General features: G+C 41.5%; 5 protein-coding genes and 1 non-coding gene across 9 annotated transcripts; 4 read left to right on the top strand and 2 right to left on the bottom strand.

Moving 5' to 3' along the window:
* The first annotated feature begins 741 nt into the window (after positions 1 to 741).
* calcoco2 (calcium binding and coiled-coil domain 2) lies at positions 742 to 4,714 on the top strand. The gene is made up of 14 exons (XM_029133749.3): positions 742 to 943; positions 1,128 to 1,224; positions 1,496 to 1,656; positions 1,998 to 2,123; positions 2,232 to 2,357; positions 2,442 to 2,555; positions 2,639 to 2,748; positions 2,839 to 2,908; positions 3,006 to 3,173; positions 3,245 to 3,433; positions 3,516 to 3,632; positions 3,705 to 3,861; positions 3,943 to 3,968; positions 4,159 to 4,714. The coding sequence occupies exons 1-14, from the start codon at positions 773 to 775 to the stop codon at positions 4,321 to 4,323; spliced, it is 1,797 nt and encodes a 598-aa protein (XP_028989582.1). The 5' UTR covers positions 742 to 772; the 3' UTR covers positions 4,324 to 4,714.
* On the bottom strand, positions 4,713 to 7,504 carry snf8 (SNF8 subunit of ESCRT-II). Of its 2 annotated transcripts, none has more exons than XM_029133756.3 (9): positions 7,411 to 7,504; positions 7,094 to 7,151; positions 6,959 to 7,009; positions 6,717 to 6,855; positions 6,487 to 6,591; positions 5,955 to 6,027; positions 5,607 to 5,748; positions 5,341 to 5,415; positions 4,713 to 5,204 (listed from the first exon to the last, which is right to left on the bottom strand). In XM_029133756.3, the coding sequence occupies exons 2-9, from the start codon at positions 7,145 to 7,147 to the stop codon at positions 5,067 to 5,069; spliced, it is 777 nt and encodes a 258-aa protein (XP_028989589.1). In that variant the 5' UTR covers positions 7,148 to 7,151; positions 7,411 to 7,504; the 3' UTR covers positions 4,713 to 5,066. The 2 variants fall into 2 exon arrangements, with proteins under 2 accessions (XP_028989589.1, XP_028989588.1); XM_029133755.3 differs by having other exon boundaries at positions 7,094 to 7,172; positions 7,411 to 7,491.
* A 470-nt stretch (positions 7,505 to 7,974) lies between these two features.
* Positions 7,975 to 12,951, top strand: msl1b (MSL complex subunit 1b). Of its 3 annotated transcripts, none has more exons than XM_029133751.3 (9): positions 7,975 to 8,110; positions 8,599 to 9,300; positions 9,376 to 9,575; positions 9,910 to 10,271; positions 10,375 to 10,445; positions 10,543 to 10,610; positions 10,779 to 10,903; positions 11,006 to 11,078; positions 11,412 to 12,951. In XM_029133751.3, the coding sequence occupies exons 2-9, from the start codon at positions 8,680 to 8,682 to the stop codon at positions 11,500 to 11,502; spliced, it is 1,611 nt and encodes a 536-aa protein (XP_028989584.1). In that variant the 5' UTR covers positions 7,975 to 8,110; positions 8,599 to 8,679; the 3' UTR covers positions 11,503 to 12,951. The 3 variants fall into 3 exon arrangements, with proteins under 3 accessions (XP_028989584.1, XP_028989585.1, XP_028989586.1); XM_029133752.2 differs by having other exon boundaries at positions 9,910 to 10,229; positions 10,366 to 10,445; XM_029133753.2 differs by having other exon boundaries at positions 9,910 to 10,229.
* Positions 12,952 to 13,164: 213 nt separating this feature from the next.
* Positions 13,165 to 13,237, top strand: trnar-acg (transfer RNA arginine (anticodon ACG)). Its single transcript has one exon. It is a non-coding gene; the product is annotated as a tRNA-Arg (tRNA).
* Positions 13,238 to 13,514: 277 nt separating this feature from the next.
* Positions 13,515 to 16,981, bottom strand: chmp2a (charged multivesicular body protein 2A). The gene is made up of 6 exons (XM_029133757.3): positions 16,821 to 16,981; positions 15,577 to 15,744; positions 15,305 to 15,484; positions 15,086 to 15,216; positions 14,762 to 14,823; positions 13,515 to 14,380 (listed from the first exon to the last, which is right to left on the bottom strand). The coding sequence occupies exons 2-6, from the start codon at positions 15,742 to 15,744 to the stop codon at positions 14,262 to 14,264; spliced, it is 660 nt and encodes a 219-aa protein (XP_028989590.1). The 5' UTR covers positions 16,821 to 16,981; the 3' UTR covers positions 13,515 to 14,261.
* Positions 16,982 to 17,434: 453 nt separating this feature from the next.
* On the top strand, positions 17,435 to 19,278 carry mrm1 (mitochondrial rRNA methyltransferase 1 homolog (S. cerevisiae)). Its single transcript, XM_029135353.3, has one exon. It carries the CDS (start codon positions 17,623 to 17,625, stop codon positions 18,763 to 18,765), a length of 1,143 nt encoding a protein of 380 aa, XP_028991186.1. The 5' UTR covers positions 17,435 to 17,622; the 3' UTR covers positions 18,766 to 19,278.
* Positions 19,279 to 19,677: the final 399 nt, after the last annotated feature.

The following is a 19,677-nucleotide window of genomic DNA, read 5'->3' on the forward strand; positions in this document are numbered from 1 at the left end:
AGTAGAAAAAATAATTATTTAATATAGTCATGAGTAATAACAACAGTAATAGAATGCAAATGTGATCTTTATTAATATAGTTGTTTGTATATATGTATATGTTCAATAAAGACGTGTAGGAAAAAACACATATACTACATTTAATAATTTTAAATACAAAATCACACGGATGACCTGCTAAATTAGAGAAATACAGACGTTCTGTTTGTTTAGGAATTTAGACGTAACGAAACCGAAGAAGTGTCCGAGGGGCACTGAAGGCAGCACTGAGGCTTGCTGTGCTGGTCGACCTGACTGCTCTGAGCTCGTAGGCAACAAACGTGTAAGTGTAATGTTTTGATTTGATTATTTCAGTCAAGATTTCAGCTTCGTAAGAACAGCGGGTACCAGAAGAATAACTGTACATCTAAATTAACAGGAAATAACACGTAGGGTGCTGTCTTTTAAGGTGGTTCACTTTCGGTTTCTTTTTTTTAAAGTTATGTTTTAAGTAACTCCCTTAAAAGTTATTAAAAAGAGCTATTAAATCCTAACTGTAGGTAAAGTTGTGATTTCAAGTAAGTGACGCAGCCTTTTCAGCTGCCTTCAAGCCTTTGAGTGAATTATGACTGCGTAATCAACTCGAAAGGACCATTATTTAATGCGCAAAAACAAACCAACCCAACAACAGGAAGACGCGGCGGAGCTGCTTTGTGCCTCTGACACGGGCCCGTCTGTGGCACCTGCCGTCTCACAATCACTCTCTGTGTTGGCTGGCAGACGGAGGCGCAGCATGGAGAGCCCCTCAGAGACGCCTCAAGCCGAGGCCTCGGCGCGCACCTTCTCCCAGGTGGTGTTCACCAACATCCCGCACTCCTACTCGCCGTCCGTCGCAGCTACCTGCCACTACACCCTCACTGCAGGCTACCAGCCCCACCCGAGGGACTGGGTGGGCATATTTAAGGTGAGGACGCAACTTTGAAAGAAAGAAAAATAAATGAGATCAAACAATAAACGGACTGCATGTATGAACAGGCCTCACATGGCTGACACCAACACATTGACTAACATGTATAGATGTATATGTATATATATGAGATAGAGACGTGTTTATTTCTACTCACTTTTTCTATTGTTTACCTGTCCAGGTGGGGTGGAGCACAACAAAAGAATATCATACCTTTGTGTGGGCGGAGCACAGTCAGGACGGACAGGAGCCCATGACGAACATAGCTGTTTTTAAAGGTCAGAACGTGTTACTTTCTCTGCAGTGAGTGGTTAGAAAAGCTAAACACGGGGGCATGTTTATGATGTACACTCAGACATGCTGATGCCTGAACTCAGTCTATCATGTGTAAACAGCTTAAGCATTATTGCCATCGCAAGGCTTTCATTTCTCGTCCTACAGAATCCTGTCATTCATAAAAGTCTCCTCTGGCGACCATGATCCTCAGATTGGAAACTACTGACTAGTATCACTACACTACAGCGATGGTCATATGGTTTCTGTCCTTAGATTACTACTTGCCAAAGGATGAGACCGAGTTCTACCAGTTCTGTTACATTGACAACAGTGGCCAAGTGCGAGGAGCCAGTACTCCCTTCTCCTTCAAAGGAGCGGCAGAGACAAACATGGAGAGCATCCCAGATGACGACATCCTGTTCATCACCACACAGGTAGCAAATGCTGAAAATCTAATCCGGACAAGAAGCCAGTGGATGTATTTTACATCTTAAAAGCACAAATGTGGGGAAACATTAGCACCATCTTATATAAGTATTAGTGCTTTTCTCACAGTTAACAAGCAGGATTTATATGTTAAATAAGTGTCATGTACTTACTGTATAAATAATTTGATGTATGTATGGATGCATTTAAACCTGATAATGTGCATTATGCAATTGCTGCTTTAACGTCAGTAAAACTCTCTGTACTTCCTCCACTACTGATGAAAACTGTTTCTCCATCTGTAAAGTAAATAAAACTTGATATTGATTTATTGGCTTTTTGAACTCAGGAACAAGTGGAACAAAGTCTACATGAGAAAACTGAACTGCAGAAAGAGCTGGACCGAATAAAGGAGGAATTTAAAACCTTAAAGCTAGCACTACAGAAGGAACAGCGGGACCTTGCCTGCTTGAAGGTCTGCTTATCTCATTGGGTTCAGCACATTGGCTCATTGTGCAACTGAGAGAATCGATCAATAGGAATTGAACTTTGGTATGTGATGCAGCGTCGTTGATTTGCACAGGGGCAGAACGAGCAGAAGGAGAAGGACAATGTCCTGCTGGTAAGAGAACTGGATCAGATCAAAGAACAAAATGGAATCTTAGTAAGCACTCTGCAGCTGAAACAGCAAGAAGTAGAGAACCTGAAGGTTAGTTTTTAGATCATGTGTAAAAATCTAAATTCATCTAAATTCCTTACATTATTCATTCATCAAAAATATGATCATTGCCAGGTGGAGCTTTCAGTCCAAAAGATAGCGCAGATGGATGCACAGCAACAGAGTAAAGCTGAGCTGAACAAACCAAACAGAAGCTCGAGCTTTGATGAACCAACAAGTCCAAATGAGGTCGAACATTTTATCGAATAGCTGGTTGAGTACATGGTCATATTGTTAGTTTCCTTCTGCATTAAACCTTTTGTGTTTTTCAGACACACACCCAGGAAAAATATGATCGAGCTGTGCTAAAGATCAAACAGTTGAAACAGGAGCGTGAGGAGCTGAAGAGGAAGCTGGACGCACAAACCGACGAGATTTTATCGTGAGTCTGGTCTAAACCTTTTCATACAATGTGTGGAAGCTTGTAGAAAGTCAAGTTGTCTGGCTGTTAACATGGGTTTGTGTGTTTCAGGTTAGGGTCTAAGCTCAGAGAAGGAGAACGGGACCTGCTGAAAGCAAGAGACAGCGTCCATCTGATACAGGTGTGCAAAGTCTGCAAGAACTGGGTCCACAACCAATGTGAAACTAACACAACCTGCAGCGATTTTCCCTGTTAAATGTGTGCTGTACTTTTGGAAGGTTGACCTCCAGAGCAGTGAGAAAGAGAAGGAGAGGCTCTCTGCAGAACTGCAAAGGCTGCAGGAACTCTTACAAAATGTGAATGAAGTGAAGAGAGAGAACCAGGAGTTACACCAGAGGCTGTCGCAGCAGGAGGTGGTGCAGAACAGTCCAGACGGTGAACTAAAGGTGGGTACAGCTTCAATAAAGAGTGGTTCATTCTTCAATTCGGGCATAGCACATGGTATGTGTCTTTTCAGGACTTGTATGAGACTGTGGCCAGACAGCTGCAGGACACCCAGGGGAAGTTAGCGCATGAAAAAGAGGAGTCTGTAAACTACAAGACACGAGCAGCGCTTCTTGACAAGGAGCTGCAGGGGGTCAAAAAGCAGCTGGACAGGGTCGCTGCTTCGCTGGATCAGGAAAAACAGAAAAGCAGCAAAGTTGAGGTAAAAGGAAGCTTCTGGCCACACACATGCTACGATCTGACTTACTTATTATTTACTTTGACGGTTTCTTTATGTTTTAAAGCTACAATTCACGGAGGCTCGTGAAGCACTTGATGAGCAAGACAACAAGATACACGAGAAGGAGCACATGATCAGGCTTGTGTGTCGTGAGAAGGAAGATCTCACCCGAGAAAACGAGGTAAACCTGGAAAAATCAGCGTCAGACTTTGCAGCTGTTTTTCTCTATAATTAACTGCATCTCCTTTGTCAGAACTTGAAAAACGATATCGAGGGTCTGCGCAAAGTTTACGCCGACCTGCAGGAAGCGTCGCAGTACATGCAGCCTGACACCACATCAGCAGATCGCAACAGCTCGACAAGTCAGCAGGACACACCTGAACAGGTGCAGCACGTGTATGAGACGATAGGTGAGCGAGCCCAATGAGCAAAGATGGACACCGTCACCGGAATTCAGTTCTAACCAGGTCACTCCTTTCTTTTCCTCTCAGATGACAATCCAGTGACAGAGGAAGAGGTATGTCACATTTACAACTTGATCCTGTCAGTGTTGGCTCCATTTCCAAATCAAGGCGTGTCGTTTCGTTATGCTTCCTCCTCCTAGTTCCTCAGCTGTTTACCATTTATTTTCAGAGTGCACTTAAAACTTAATCCATTGCTGATTTTGTTACAGCATGTTGATGTGGGGGGTCTATTTCTATCCACAGCCTATCTTGGTGTGTCGTCACTGCCAGGAGAGCTTCCCCGGCATCACCCACATCGAGCTGGAGCAGCACGAGGGCAGTCACAGAGTGTGCCCCTTCTGCACCTTGATGTGCGACAGCATGGAGCAGTCGGTGTTTGAAGATCACGTCTACAGCCATGAGCTGTGAGAGTCCAGCTGTCTTATTACAATATACATGACAAGAGATAAAGTCTTATAAGTAAATGTTCATTATGTGGAGGACTGAGGTGTTTTTGCTTGTTTATGCTCATTTACTGCAAATATATTTTCCAAATAAACAGTTGCTCGACCAGCTTTGCACATCAGTAAACTCCCTGGGAAAACCCAGTTAAAGTAAAAATAAAGTTATATTAAATGTATATTTACCACATTTATTCATAAACAGTATAGTTTTGAGCTTCTCGAGTGTAACCAAGTTTTGCTGATTTTAACAAGAAAGGTTAAGTGGACGATATGAGATAGAGAAGTGTAAAAAGTGAAAATGAATTAAGTGATTCTATGTGCTGATGTAATAAAAAAATAGCTCAACTAGAAAAATGCATCTGGTGTTTCTTTCAGAGTTAACGTTTATACTGAAAAAGTCAAACAACATGCAACTGCATGAATAATCTTCAAACCACAACACAGAGAAGCTAATGAATGTTATTTGTGGCTTGACAGGAATCAGTCCGTTTCCAGTGACAGGAACAATGTAAGTGCACTCATTGCATAGAGGTTATTACTGAGGTGACCCTCCTCGTGTCCAGAAAATGATCTCAGCACAAGTTCATGTTGACCGCCAGCCCCAGTGAACCAGCCAGCTCCATTACATGCACCTTCCAACCAGGCACATACTGTTTACCAACATGTCTCTAAAGATGGCCATGGTCGTAAATACAGCCCATCACTTCCCTAAGGTGTCATCTGGTTGGCCTCCTCGGGTGTGATGTCACGTGAGGTCAGCTCAGAGAAGAGAGCAGGCAGCCAGTACTGAGCTTCTCCAGCTGCTTGAGAGTCCAACCAGGCCAGGCCCTCTTTTAGCAGGTGATCCTGGACATGAGAGTAGAAAATAATGGTTTGTCTGCAGTATTAATATGTACAGGTATAATATTAGTGGTTTTAATATGCTTTAATCTCTATTGATTCTTACTTCAAGCTGCAACCTGAATCTAACTGATGCACTTACCAGGACATGGCAGGCTCGTTCCTTCTCCCATTTTAGGCTGTCCTTAATCTCACTCACTGTAACAAATCCCTTTTTCTTCAAGTGAACAAAAAAAAACACACAGTGAGACACTTATTTGCATGAATTAGTAGATCATCTATGAAACAAGGATTTTCAGACCAACTCAGACAACTCATGAACATCAAGATATTCTCATAGTGATAAAAAACATCAAAGTGTGATGATTGTTAGTAAGAGTCATTTTGGGACTTTTGCTAAACTCTTACCTCAGCTAGCTGGAGAACTACAGTATGATCCATGTTGAGCTCTGCTGGGACTGACTGCACCAAGTAAGAACCACCAACAGGAATCATCCCGAAACCGTTGCCCATCACCTTCAGTTTCTTTATGGCCCTCACCAAATCATCCCTAATAAGAATATATTTTAGGCATTTTATCAAATAAACAACTTGTTTACATAGCTAAAATGTGGACATTAAATCTGTAAGGATACAGTTGAAACTGACAAATATTAGGCATTAAACAAATAAACTGTATCTTACTGTATGGTTAAAGTTACAATTATAATAATTGCAATTGAATTTGACTTATAAAGAAAATATTTTATTACTTACTGGCTTACATCCTGAGCGTATTTACCTCTTCCTTTTAGCACTCTCTGATGGAGTTCGTCTAAAGTAATAAGCCCTACAAAACACATGGAGACACAGCATCAGGTATTTTAGTATTTAAGTTTTCTGCATACTTCTACATACTGAATTGATTTATAACCGAAATGTATATTAGTTAAATATTATGAATGGAGTAACTGGAACCGTTTATTAAAACAGTGAATTGCAATAGCCTCTTTTAAAACTATGCTGTTTGTTTGTTTTTTAGTTCTGTTGTCACAAGTTAAAATTCCCAAAGCCTCCTAACTTCCCATAAACTTTCAATTTAACATTTATGAATACAACCAGTTCATACAGAGGCACATGCTTCTGAAATGCTTCATTAATAAACCAAGTCGTGTTACCCATATTACCCAGTTATGTAAGAAATAAAGAGGACAAATGATTGCACAAATGAGCACAAAAACAAACCTGTTCATAAGGCCAGGTGATTCATTAAGCCTTCAAATTCTATTTTCATAGAAAAATCACAAACCTCCATTTCTGTGTTTCAGAGCTAGACATACTTCAATGATCTGCACACCAAGCTCATAGTAGAAATCACCAACTCCCAGCATCTCAGACCAAAAGCCTTTGCCAGCTGTAAAAATAAGAAAAAAAAAGAATGAAAAAAAGTGGCTTTCACTGTAAGACATTACTTTTATTTTCAAATTTCTCCAGGGTCATATTGTTTTTTTTCCAGACTTTATTCCAAATGTTTCTCACAGGCAAGAGGGTCGACTCCGATGGTGGCACACATCTCCTGAAACTGAACCCTGAACTGTGGGTTTTTTCTGATTTCTTGTTTGTGTTTGCTGGCAAACTCCTCTAGGTTTGATTTGAAGGTCTCCAGCTGTTTAGACATCTGTCAAAAAATCAGACCTAATGTAAATGTTGTAGGGCCAATTTAACATCTCCTTAGTGCGGTTTAAAAGGAACCTACTATCTAACTTCAAACATGGACTTACCTGGACAATTTGGTCTTCTGCAAGAACAGTTCCCCTTTCTTTGTATTTGGCCTGAATGGCAGACAACACAAGTCACAGGTGAGGAAAAAAACGTTTTTAAAAATGAACTCAGAATATGTTTTATTCAGACTTCACCTCTGCCAGCTTCTTTTTGGCAATTGCGCCAGCTCCAACTCCTCTCCGATGCATTTTACTAAATGTCAGGGAACAACTTCTAAAGCAATATCGAGTGTTATTCTAAGGTAAAGTTAGGCTTGGAAACTAGCTAGATTTAGTCACTGCAGTCGGGTAAAATAATGCCATTAGCGTTTATAATTCAAATATTCTGTTATTATACAATGAATATTGACAGAAAATAAAGATTTTAGCAGGAACGAATGGTTATTTAAATTTAATTTAGCAAGACTGTTTCTATTAAGTAACGATCTACTGAGTAAAGGAAAAACAAGTACTTCCGTCTCCTCGGTCTTTCTTCTTCGCGATCTTCAGTACGCGGTAGTCGAGTAGCGCTATCGCCACCAACCGTTAAACTTCTTCTTCTTCTTACCGTTTTATGGCGGTTTACGAGCTTTACTTGTGCATTACCGCCACCCAGTGTATTTTAAAACGACCCTATTTCCACCCTCCCTGTTAGACAATCCGACTGTTAAATCACAGGAACTTAACTTTAAAATATGTTAAATATACAAAAAATTATTTATTTTACAATTTTTAAGCGAATTTAAGCAAGAATATTGACGTAATACTTATACGTTAATTTGTTATTTCCCTTGCTTTTCCAACTAATAACTACTTTCTAAGTAACTAAACTTTGTTACTACAGCAGCTGTGTACGAGGTCCATATTCATAATATAAACTTAAAGTAACAATATATGTTTAAATTTTATTTAAAATCGTAAAACTAAATTGATAACATATAACTCAGACGCATTTGTTTAACCAAGTAAGAGATACTAGTTTCGCAGAGATCTGTTACAAATCTGTAATTCTGAAAAGAAAATCTTTCAAGGAACACTGCTTTTTCTCAAAACCTCCAAAACACAAGACATGGCCAGCTAACACATTACGCATGCGCAGTACTCGGCGCTTTAAAACAAGTCTTGAGGAGGGAACACGAAGGCAAATGCAGGTGGACTTGAATTGTAGTCGCGGTAAGCTCCGGACACTGAGTTGCACGTTCATAAAACACACCTGTCCGAATCGTGAACGCGTCGTTGTATTTGCGTCGATCCGGACACAAATTTTATTGGAGAAACGAGCCGGGTAGCGTTAGCCACCTAGCTAGCTGTTATTGTTTTTCATGATTTCACCAGAACCAAAATGGAGGAGCTGGTTGCTGCTACCAGGGTTTCCCACAGCCACTCCCGAGTCGTCGTTGAAAACTTAAACCTAAAATGTCCACCCATCCACATTACACAACTGAAATTGTAATCGCCACGCTTACGTAATTAGCATTCGCGTGTTTGTGCTGCAGTGTTACTTTAGCTTAGCTTTAATGTCACAGCCAGAGAAGAATTTTAATAAAAGGATGCCCGAAATTGGCTACAGTCGTGTAGCCCCCTCCCTGTTTTTGCGTATTTTAAGCTCTCTGTTACACAGCTAGGAAGGAAAATATGATTTCTTTTGTTTTGGTTTGCAGGGTAGCAGCCGTTGAGCTCGCTAGCTGTGGTTGGAAACGCAGCGTCGAGGCGTTGCAGGATGAAAAGTCGTTGTGCTCGCCATGACTCTGAGATCCACATTGTTTCCAAAGACAGGACTCAGGAAGAAGGCTGACATAGTGGACTTGGGCAAAACGCACACGGGGGCCGCCACGGTGAGTCCCGTGAGCTTCAAGAGGGACCCCTGCGATTTCATTGTAGATGTTAAAGACCTGCAGAAGGGCGAGATCCCGAGCAAATCCAATGATTTAGACCAGAAGTACATGACAAGTAAAGTTCCCCTCGTTGCCACGGTTGCAGAAGTAGTAAAAGGAGACAAAAAAACTGTGGGGATATTGTCCCCTGTGAGACCAATGGGGGGTGAGGGAACCCCAGTGAAAGGTAAACCCCTCTCTGTTGACAACATGGAAAACTCTCAAATGGCTGTAAAGAACAACCCAAAGGATGCTGGTGGAGATGACAGTGCAAAGGGGATTGGCCCTGGAGTCCTGGGCACTGCATCCATTGAACTTTCATCTGAGGGCAAGTGGAGGAACATCAGAAAAGCACCTGCCAATCCACATGCACAGGCCAACTGCCTCCGACAGATTGTTCTCCTGCAACTGGACCTCATTGAGCAACAGCAACAACAGCTGCAGTCCAAAGACAAGGAGATAGATGACCTCAAGGCAGACAAGGAAACAGTATGTAAAACATTTTAAGAAATTGTGTGTTCATTTGAGAGGCATTTAAGTTAATATCTGTCAATTTCTTTGAAGCTTCTTGCTCGCATTGAGCGCATGGAGCGACGTCTGCAGCTAACAAGGAAAGACACGCCGCGTGACAAGCGCCTTTTCCAGCCCCTGGAGCCATGGACCCCTGACAAAGAGGACATGTGGGATTTGGACATAGAGGAGAGTCCACAGTCAAACCAAGCCACCCCACTCCCCTTTAGTCGGGGTGGCAAAGGCCAAAAGAGGTAAAATAAACAGCAGACGGCATTGGGCTTTACATCTTTTGGCAATGACCAAACCTCATTAATGGAATCTATGTTGTAGCAGAAGGATATTTATCTCCATCGGGGACTTAGTCAGGCAGCTTTCTCACTTATTTTTAACATCACAGCCAAATGAAGCTTTTTGTTTTTTACTTGAGTTAAATCATTTCTACATTGTCATTTTAGATGGTGCATTACAACTGAATTGTTTTGAAGACGTTCTTCATTGCACTGGGCAAGGTTGCCCCTTTTGTCACACACTCAAATGAAACCATTTCTCACAATTAAAGTTGATATAATTCTTTTGTCTGTGTAGGAAATCTTGCTTTGGAGATGCAAAAGTCCAAAAATCACGGGGGAAGAGTGTCAAGCTTAGCCCCCAGAAACCTGAGATTCAGCCTGGTTCTCCCAGTCAGAGAGAGCTGCGCAGTAAGGAAACCCCAGAGAAATGTATGCCTCTGAGGTCAGGGCCAGAAAGAGACATGTTGCTCCCCTGTAAAGAGGAGCCTGAACTGAGCTGTCAGATGGAAGATCTTCCCTTCATGTCTACCACAGAGATGTATCTATGTTGCTGGAACCAACCACCTTTGTCCCCTCTGCGTGAGACTTCCCCTAAAAAGGAGGAAGAGGTGGCCAGTGAGTGGACTCCTCATGTAGTACATGATATGCTGATTGTTTGTAAGCCTAACCTATATACCATCTTTAATCACTTTATCCTTTAAAACACTGAACACAATATTAAAGATTAATTTCTGTTCTCTTATTAATTTGGGTCTTTCAGTTCCTTCCTGGAGGGAAAATTACATAGAGCCGTTGGACGAAGATGATGACGACTCCTTTAACCCGCCTGAGGTAATGTGTCTGAATGGAAAACGCAGGTCTTACAGCTGAAGATTGAAAATTGTATTTCATTATACCTTAAATCATTTTTAATTTGTTTTCCCTCAAGCCTCTGGATGATAGTGTGTTTTTGAAACGCCATTCAAAGCTCGAGTTGGATGAGAAGAGGAGGAAAAGGTACCAGTGTCATTTTACTTGTGATTTTTCTAAGCAACCCTATGTCTTTGGTTTATACCGAGTACTTGAACTACATAACAACTACACATTTTAAAATTTGAATATGAGTTATGTTCAAGTTGTGACTTACTAGCCCCATGGTCCTTATTACTATAATGGCTATTTTAGGTGGGACATTCAGCGAATCAGAGAGCAGCGCATGTTTCAGCGTTTGCAGCAACGCATGAACAGAAAGAAAGTGGTCCAGGAGACTGAGCCGGAGCTTTCCTCCTTCTACCCTGATACTGAAGATGGTACATCTGCAATTTTGAATTTCTCATTATCTTGGATACGTATGACTGCAATGTTATTTTACAGCACTGATGTGATTTTAACATTCACTTAATTTCTTGCAGTTGAAACAATAGTGATCACTCCATTTTTGCCCGTGGTTGCATTTGGTCGTCCGCTGCCCAAGCTTACACAAGAGTAAGTTAAACATTGTTTACTGTTATCGCAGACTGGCAGGAGGCTGTAGAGTCCTGCACTGCAGATCATAATTTAACGGATATTTATTGATTGGTTTATGAAATTTGGGTCAGGTAGGCAGTGATGTATTACTTTGTGGCTTTAAAAAGGTCCTTTTAAATTTCAATGTTGATGGTTTTAAATTTTGGGGGGTGAAGTTGTCTAATACTTGGTCCTCAAGTCTCCTATTACTGTCCACCTAATGATTTAACATTTTCACTTTTGCTTCTCAAGTGTTCAGAAAGCAGAAGAGCACATGAAAACAAAAGTTATAACCATTCATTTGATCTCCAGGAATTTTGAGCTGCCTTGGCTTGACGACCGGAGCAGATGTCGCATCGAGGTGCCCAAAAAACACACCCCTCATCGGACCTGTCGGAAGTGAAACCCATGTGGAGCTAACAGCAGAGAGATGCAGCTACACGCCCAGATCAGAAAACGCTCCATTTGTCATGTCTGGGGGGGGAGAACGTCACTGGTCGCTGTGTAAATGCTGTTGCTTTGAGACTGTGGGAGTGCAAATGACTCTCCAGCCTCAAAATGTCACCGCAGCACAGCTGTTCTCCTGCAGAATATTGGAAAAGGCGAAAGCTGCACCATTGGTTGTTCTTGATATTTTTAATCTCATTTACACCTTTGGAATACAGGACTATATGTTTGATGCTGCAAGGTTACAGCCCAAGTTCTAAACTACACATCAGTTGTATCTAAAACAATGCACCAAGGATTATTTGCATGTTCTGTAACATGACCATGACTAATACATTTATTTGGCGCTTGTTCGTGTAAAACTGATTTTATTACTCAAAAGTGGACTCTCAGTTTTTATGCATTGACAGGATTAGCTGTCTAATGTTGAGGGCATTGCGAGCGACACAGTGACAGCTTTTTGAGTCCTTCTCCCTGCATAAGTGGGAGAAAAATAATAAATCTGACTGTAACGTGCCGTGTATTGGCCTCTGCTATTGTTGTTCGCACATTTTTATTAGCGTTAATGTGAAGAGTTCTGAGCAGCACTCGGCATGATTTCTTATTAAGAATCTGTTTTTGAATCAGTCCAGTATGTTCAAGGGTTTGCTTCATTATAAACAGGATGGAAATTTAAAAAGTGGACGTTAAACACAGTATTACTGTTCCCAGTTTTTTTATTCATTTCTATGCTATGTGAGTTGCATGGACTGTATCAAAAAACATGGTAGCATGGCTTAGCCTCAGACCGAGGTAATCTCTGCTCACCGTGCAAGAATCTACAAAATATTACTGTTGACAGCATGGCGTTTGGCTGTGGCGTGCAGTCTGAACATCTGATAATAACCATCCTAATATCCAATCCTGTGTGTCCAGTTACACATGCGCTTATAATCCGGTAACTATTAGACACTTTGTCTGTATGCATTGGTCCCTCCAGGTTGCACTATCTGCCATTGACGGGGGCCATTGTAGATGAATAAGCTTCGTAGCTGTAGTTTTAGCGCTGTTTAACATGCTGCCAGGCAACCGCCTCCTCTCTGACTCCATCTCAGCTGCAGCCGTTTGAGTTCCGCCGTACCTTCCTCGCTGTAGTCGCGTTACCTGTCTTACATTTGATGCAATGGCTTTCTGCAGCTTCAGGCGTACAGTACGTTTGTGTGAGCAGAGTTTGGAAATACAACCTTTTCTTTTGTGTACATAGCTTTCAGAAACAAATGTACATAAAACATGTCTGTTATTTTTTTATTATTTAATGTTGGAAGTGTTGATTACATTCAATATTGTTCTATGATTGTATGTTGACAAATTGACAGTTTTGAAAGTAGCATTTTTTTGGAATAAAATTAACGTCTATGGTATGTTATGTGGTTGTCTACAGTTTAGTTCATATTTTACATATACAACAGATATTATATATACATTTAGATTAAATGTATATTTACTATTAAATGTTGTCTAGAAGAAAAAATACAAATTATTACAAGTATAAGTATATTACAAATTCAACGGTTCTGTAATACTGTTCGTCCCCATGGGCTCCCTATAAATATAAAACGTTGCCCCATCCCAACATAACGGGCTAGTGGCGCAATGGATAACGCGTCTGACTACGGATCAGAAGATTCTAGGTTCGACTCCTGGCTAGCTCGAAACTTTTTTTGACTGGTAACGGTTTTTTAGGTAGGATCGGCGGTTTTCGTTTTGGTCACTTATGTTGTGTTTAATTAAATAGACGCTAGCTTTGTGTTGACCTGTTTGTACGATGTCCTGTTACATATTAGCATCGAGCTAACATGCTATTGTAGTATCTTATAACAACAGCTGCAAGTAGTACTTCGGCTTACACTTGAGCACTGGCTACCTGAACGTCTACGGTGTCATTATGTTTCTCATTTAGTCAGATTGAACATCACACAACCACTTAGATAAATCTGGAAAATGTTTATTGAATAAAGAAAAAGCAAAACAGAACAACATCTCAAAAATACACCTCACCAAGTCAGTATGAAAATCCAGCTGATCTTGAACCAGCTACTGGGCTGGAGTGCTTTTCCTGTGCTGAAGCATCTGAACACACCTTTTTTTCCTCCAAACCTTAGATATTTGGGAAAATAAACCTTCCTCTTTGTGAGTTTTAACAGAAAAGATGTTGAAATAATACATTTTCTATGCTCCAACCTCAACTCCCACAACTGAGCACATTCAATGATACCAAATAGCTTGTTTTAGGGCTAAAACACTATTTTATATAAAAGGTCATGATCTGGAAATCACCTGATGTACAAAAAGTGCTGACATTAACTCACCTAGAAAATGTCGACCTTCATTGTGGCTACTTTGAACATCATGTAATTAGTGTTGCTTTGAACTGGTGAAAACATCATGCCTTGAGGAGTTAGTATTTACACTGAGCAAGAAATAAACTTCCACTTTGAAAGAAATTACATTTGGCATCGTTTTCTCAACCTATGAAAGAAGATGACCTTTTTTTTCTCTTGATATAATGCACACATAAAATGAAAAACACCTTTAACAGAAAGCCTTACACCTGTATAATCACAGACCATCGGCTGCAAAGCGCCGGCGTTCTGCGAGTTCTACCTTCAGAAGAATATAGACACAGACATTTCAGGTACGTTTGGATTAACAGCCGCTGTCGTTCAGTGTCCGTGTTCAGTCCCTCCGCAGGTTGTTCAGCCGTTCCTCCAGGTCAGCGTCCGCATCAGCCAGGGCGGCCTGAGGCTCGGCTTTCTTCCCAGCTACTGACAGGCTTCCCCCGGTGCTCGGGAGATCTGAAAGCAAAGAGGGGGGCAGCATTACAACAAATGCAAAACATCACACAACATGGACCTGGATGAGGCTTCTGGTTTCACTTTGGTGACATCTTTAAACTATCTCCTATAACTCTACCTGTATTAACAGGCTCCTCCTTGACAGATGATGCTGAACATGGTTTGTTTTTTAAGTAACGGGATACTGTACAGCAACTCTATGACTGTCACTGAACCGGGTTCAACAGACTGACTGACAACAGACTTAACGAGTCATTGGTGCAACGTTGAGTAAGGGGGACTCATAGTTAAGGTTTTTATGACTACTGGAGCTCATTAAGCTCAAACTTGTGAACCACTGATAACATGGTTTCTGGATAAAAAGTGGTAGATGCTTCTTACGTGACAGTTCATCGGTCAGATTCAAACCCAGCTCATCCAGCACCTGGGACACGATGGCGTCACTGCACACAGACACAAACACAAATGTATGAAAGTCAATACAAAACGCGCACTATGAGGCTGGACAACTTTTACTTCAGAGTCCCTATTTGCAATAATGTAGAAACAATCCATCTGTTCATAAAGTAGTGTTTTTTATTAATTATAGTCAAATCATTTTAGTGCAGTAAAAGTATTCTGCTTAGTTATAATGACAAACCTTATCTAAACTGACACCAGTATCAAGTGACAAAAAGACAAAAATAAACTTCTGCTCTCCATTACCTTTCCTCCTCATCATCCTCGTCACCCATGGCATCGTCGATGGCGTCGTTCATCATCTCCTCCTTCATGTCCATGATTTCACTCTGTCGTTCAAACTCCATCATGATCTTCTGAATTTGAGGCAGTTTTAGCTGTAAAAAACAGATAAATAAACTTGTCAGCACCAGAGGTTTGTTGTTAGCTGCCAACCTATTTCAGTGACTAGTGGCAGTGACAGACCTGTCTGTTCATCGTGGCCATGGCTTTGGTGACACCTTTCATTGCTTGTGCCATGCTGTTGTTAGACTTGAGCGTCTGTATTTTTAGACTGACAGCCTGAATATTGGCTTTCATCATGATGAACTTCTTCACGTAGCGCCTGGTGCGAACTAAATCTTTGGCCATGATCTTAACTGCGTCCTGTAAAGAATAAGTCAACATAAATCAACACTCACATATGGTTTTAACGAACCTAATATCTGCTCATTAAATAAAAATCCTTTTCATCTCACCATTTGTCCTTGTTTGGCCATTTTCTTTATGTCAGCAATGATCTTCTTCTCTTGTTGCTCCAGTTTCATTCTCTCCCTGTCCAGTTCTCTCATGGCTCGATTGAGTGCCCGCTGATTCTGCCTCAACATCTCCTCCGGAGTCTTCCTCCTCCCAAAAAGGAAATCCATCTGGCAGAAAGAATCCCCTTATATGTTCTGCTTCCTGTATGTACTTCCACATGTATCTTTTGAGCTTTGGACTTTTGTTTCGACAAAACATTTTGGGAGAGTTTTTAAAATCCAAATGTAGCCGGAAAACCCCATCAGGTAAGAAGGATATTGACCAAGACTATGACCTCTGTAGTATCAGTAACCTTATGACATCATCACAATGGATTTAGTCATCCTCATGTGGGCAGGTCACCTGATACTCTTTAGTTTACGGCTGTAACCCTATTTTCATTAACTGCCTGCTATTTTTTCATGAAACAAAGGGGAGAAGAAAAGTAGAACTGCAGAAAAAAAACTCAGAATCCCATGTGAGGCCCTCAGTATTCTGTGAAGACTTTAAGAGAAAGTCCCATGTTCAGATTTGGAAAAGGTAAAATTTAAGCCTGTATCTCTAGGCAATGATATATATATATATATATATATATATATATATATATACTTATTTATTTACATATTTCAAAATCAGTACCCCGGCAACAGTACACTGATAATTAATACTCTTGATCCACTTATAATCAACTGCTTTTACCTGTGATAAAATAAAAGATGAAACATGCTAAAAAGCACAACAGCGTCGAAAAATCCCTCCCGACACATTATTACAGCTGTGATTAATGATTCATTTGACTACAAATCAATCTTGTTTCGTGTAAACAACAGCCTAAAAGCTCATTTTAAATGTCAACATCCTCCTGTTTGAGAAACTTAAAACTAAGACACTAGTAATTACAGATACTCGCCTGTTATCAGCACATTAAAGCCACTGACTGTAGTTTAAGGAGCTCTGATCATGAAATAACAATATGTTCGTTATTTTACAACACTGACAGTTTTCAGATTCCAATAGTTTTTTTTTTTTAGTCAGATTCCAATCAGTTAATAACGCGGTTCTTTTCCATGGAAAATATTATTCAGCAGTTATTAATATGAGGCCTGAAGTCTCCTTTCAGCCTGCTTTAACTCGAGTCCATTTTAGGTCCAACATTAACACAGACCAGACCCAAAAGGCAAAAGCCAGCAGTGTTTTCTCTCACCGTGTACCAAACTCGTCGTCCGATAATCCAACAGGTGAAAAGTGTTCAGGGCGTCTCCTCCGACTTCAACTCGACCCGAATTTCAACAATTATTTGTTTTCTTTCCGACTCTTCCGTGTTGCGATAGTTTCACTTCCGGGAAGTGGCGTGTTCTCGCGTGCGTATGACTGGGCTTTCAGGTTTAACGGTTACGTCACACGTCACAAGTTACCGTCAAACCTGGAAAAACACAAGGCTACTGACTTTCAAAACAAAGTTTTAGTTATAATTTACAAGTTTCAATTTAACGGCAAGGACATTTCTGTGAGTTGTTTAGATTAACTTGATTTTAATTGAACTTGGTTACTGTTGTCATTTTTTTCTATCAACTAATAAATGTTTAGAACAAACTATTACTTTTATTCGAAGTATTAAAATATTATAAATCAGCACACGGTGAGATTTTTCAAATAAACAGTACAGTCAGTCTAAGTCACGGATTAATGTTCTCAAAATAAACTGATCTTTTTCTTCGTTTTCTGCGTCACAGATATTGTATTGATAAATCCCCCACCACACTATCGAGGGCTTTTATTTTTTGTAAAGAAGCTCCTAACATCCGGTTGGAATTCAGATCACTTGTCGCATTTAGATTGCACATGTGCGTACTTCACGTAAAGGCCGCAAACACATGAAATAGAACGATGGAGGCGAGTGTGTAGAACGTGGAACAAAAAGAAGGCATTCGGACTTTGCTAATCACGAGAGATCCTCGTCAGTGTACGCAGTGAGTCAGTGTAAAAGGGTTGTTTCAAATAAGGATATGATGATGAGGATATTTATTAGGCCTTTAGTACGTCATGTCTGGACTACGAGGCTACGCTCCCCAACTTCTTGCTCCCAGTTTGCATTGTACCATGTCACACGTGCCTCCCTGTGCTCAGAGGACCGCAGCATCAACCCTGTGGGGAGGAGACAGCACAGACACAGAGCTGCTGTGTCTGATGTGCAGAAGGGCTATGACAGGTCAGTTCAAAACAAAGTGTCTAAGAATGAGATGCCAGTGTGGCAGAAGAAAAATCACAGGAAAGTAGAAGATCACAGACTATCATCTGAAGTCAGGAAACTCTGTCTGGATGATTTCCCTGCGGCGCGAGAGAGGCCGGGGAGACAGAGGTCAGCGCCAGAGTCCAAAGCAGAGACGTACGACGTTGTTTTTGGCATCGCTCCCTGTCTCCTGGCTTTGACTCAAGACAGAAGAAAGGCTCGTAAACTGTTTGTCAAAGACGGCGAGGCCTCTCACAGGGCCTCCATGTTAAAAGTGTGCGAGGAGGCCCGTCTGCGAGGAGTACAAATCCAACGGGTCGGCAAAAAGGATCTGGACAAGATGTGCTCCGGACGTGTGCATCAGGGAGTGTGCCTGCAAGCCTCACCTCTGCACTACCTCACCGACGCCAGGGAGACCGCTCCCAGGAGTGACCTGCCCCGTCTCTGGCTCGTTCTGGAGAACATTCAGGACCCGATGAACCTCGGTGCCATCCTGCGCTCCGCCTATTTTCTGGGTGTGGACAGAGTAGCCAGCAGCCTACGCCACAGCTGCCCGTTGTCTCCGGTGGTCAGCAAGGCCAGCTCGGGGGTCATGGAGGTGATGGGGGTGTATGGATATCAAAACCTTGAAGACCTGCTGGAGTTGAAGTTGGCTCAGGGCTGGCACGTGGTCGGCACGGTGGGAGCTGAAGCAGAAGCGGCCCACGTTCCCGTCACCAAGTGTTCGGACTTTCAAATGACTAAACCCACGGTGCTGTTGATCGGAGGTGAGGGGGGGGGACTGTCCCGAGAGCTGCTCTCTCTGTGCCAAACGCTGCTCACCATCCCAGCTGGCAGAGAGCTGATTCCCAGCATAGAGTCCCTGAACGTCTCTGTAGCTACAGGCATCCTGCTTCACTCTCTGCTGTCAACCAGGTGAAGATTCGGCCTCGCTGTCAGACCTCAAGTGCACCCAGCAGACTCATTGCACCTCTGTGATTATGTTTTGTAACTTAGGCAAAGAGGGAAGCCTTCCACAGATTTACTCAAGAAGACCTGAAGCGGTAAAGACTGTCAATGGGAATAAAACTTGTATTTCATATATCTATGAATATTGTGTAAATGAGAAATTATATTTATGACAATGTAAAATGTGGCTTTTGTTAAGAGTTCATTTGTAGCTTTTTCAGGGTCCATGAGGAAGATTTTATACATTAGTATAAAACCTAACATTGTTGGTATGATTAATTAACTTAATGTCTTTATGGACAGAAATCTTTGCATACGAGCATCGTCATAGACAAACAGGAAGGAGGATAATTCAAAGTAGAATCATTTGAGAAATTACATTCTGTGTAGTGTTCACTGTTACATACAGTAAACATTTGACTGTTTAGTTTTTAGACAGTTGTAACATGCAGAATCACTGAATAAACTGCTAATAAGCGCTGCACTTCCTGCGGATCCTGAGGAAAAACAACCTGGAAAAGAAGCTACTACTGAGTTTCTGGTGAGCATTCATGCAGGGTCTGATGACAAGAAAGCTGTACAGAGGGAGATAAACACAGCTCAGAAAATCATCGGTTGTCCCCTGCCCTCCCTGGACGACTTAGCACGGTGTCACAGCAGACTCAAGGCCATCGCAGGTGACCCCACAGACGCTGCTCATGATCTGTTTGACCTGCTGCCGTCAGGATGGCGTTTCAGCTCAATAAAATCCCAAACCAACAGCTTCTTCCCCAGGGCCATTCGAACTGCAAACAAGCAATGTGTCACTATGCAACCCAGATGTGTTATATAAAGACAAATGTGCTGATACATTTATTTAAATATTGTTAAGTTGTAGTTTTTA

This window comes from Betta splendens, chromosome 19 (genome assembly GCF_900634795.4).
Source record: "Betta splendens chromosome 19, fBetSpl5.4, whole genome shotgun sequence".
Lineage (NCBI taxonomy): Eukaryota > Metazoa > Chordata > Actinopteri > Anabantiformes > Osphronemidae > Betta > Betta splendens.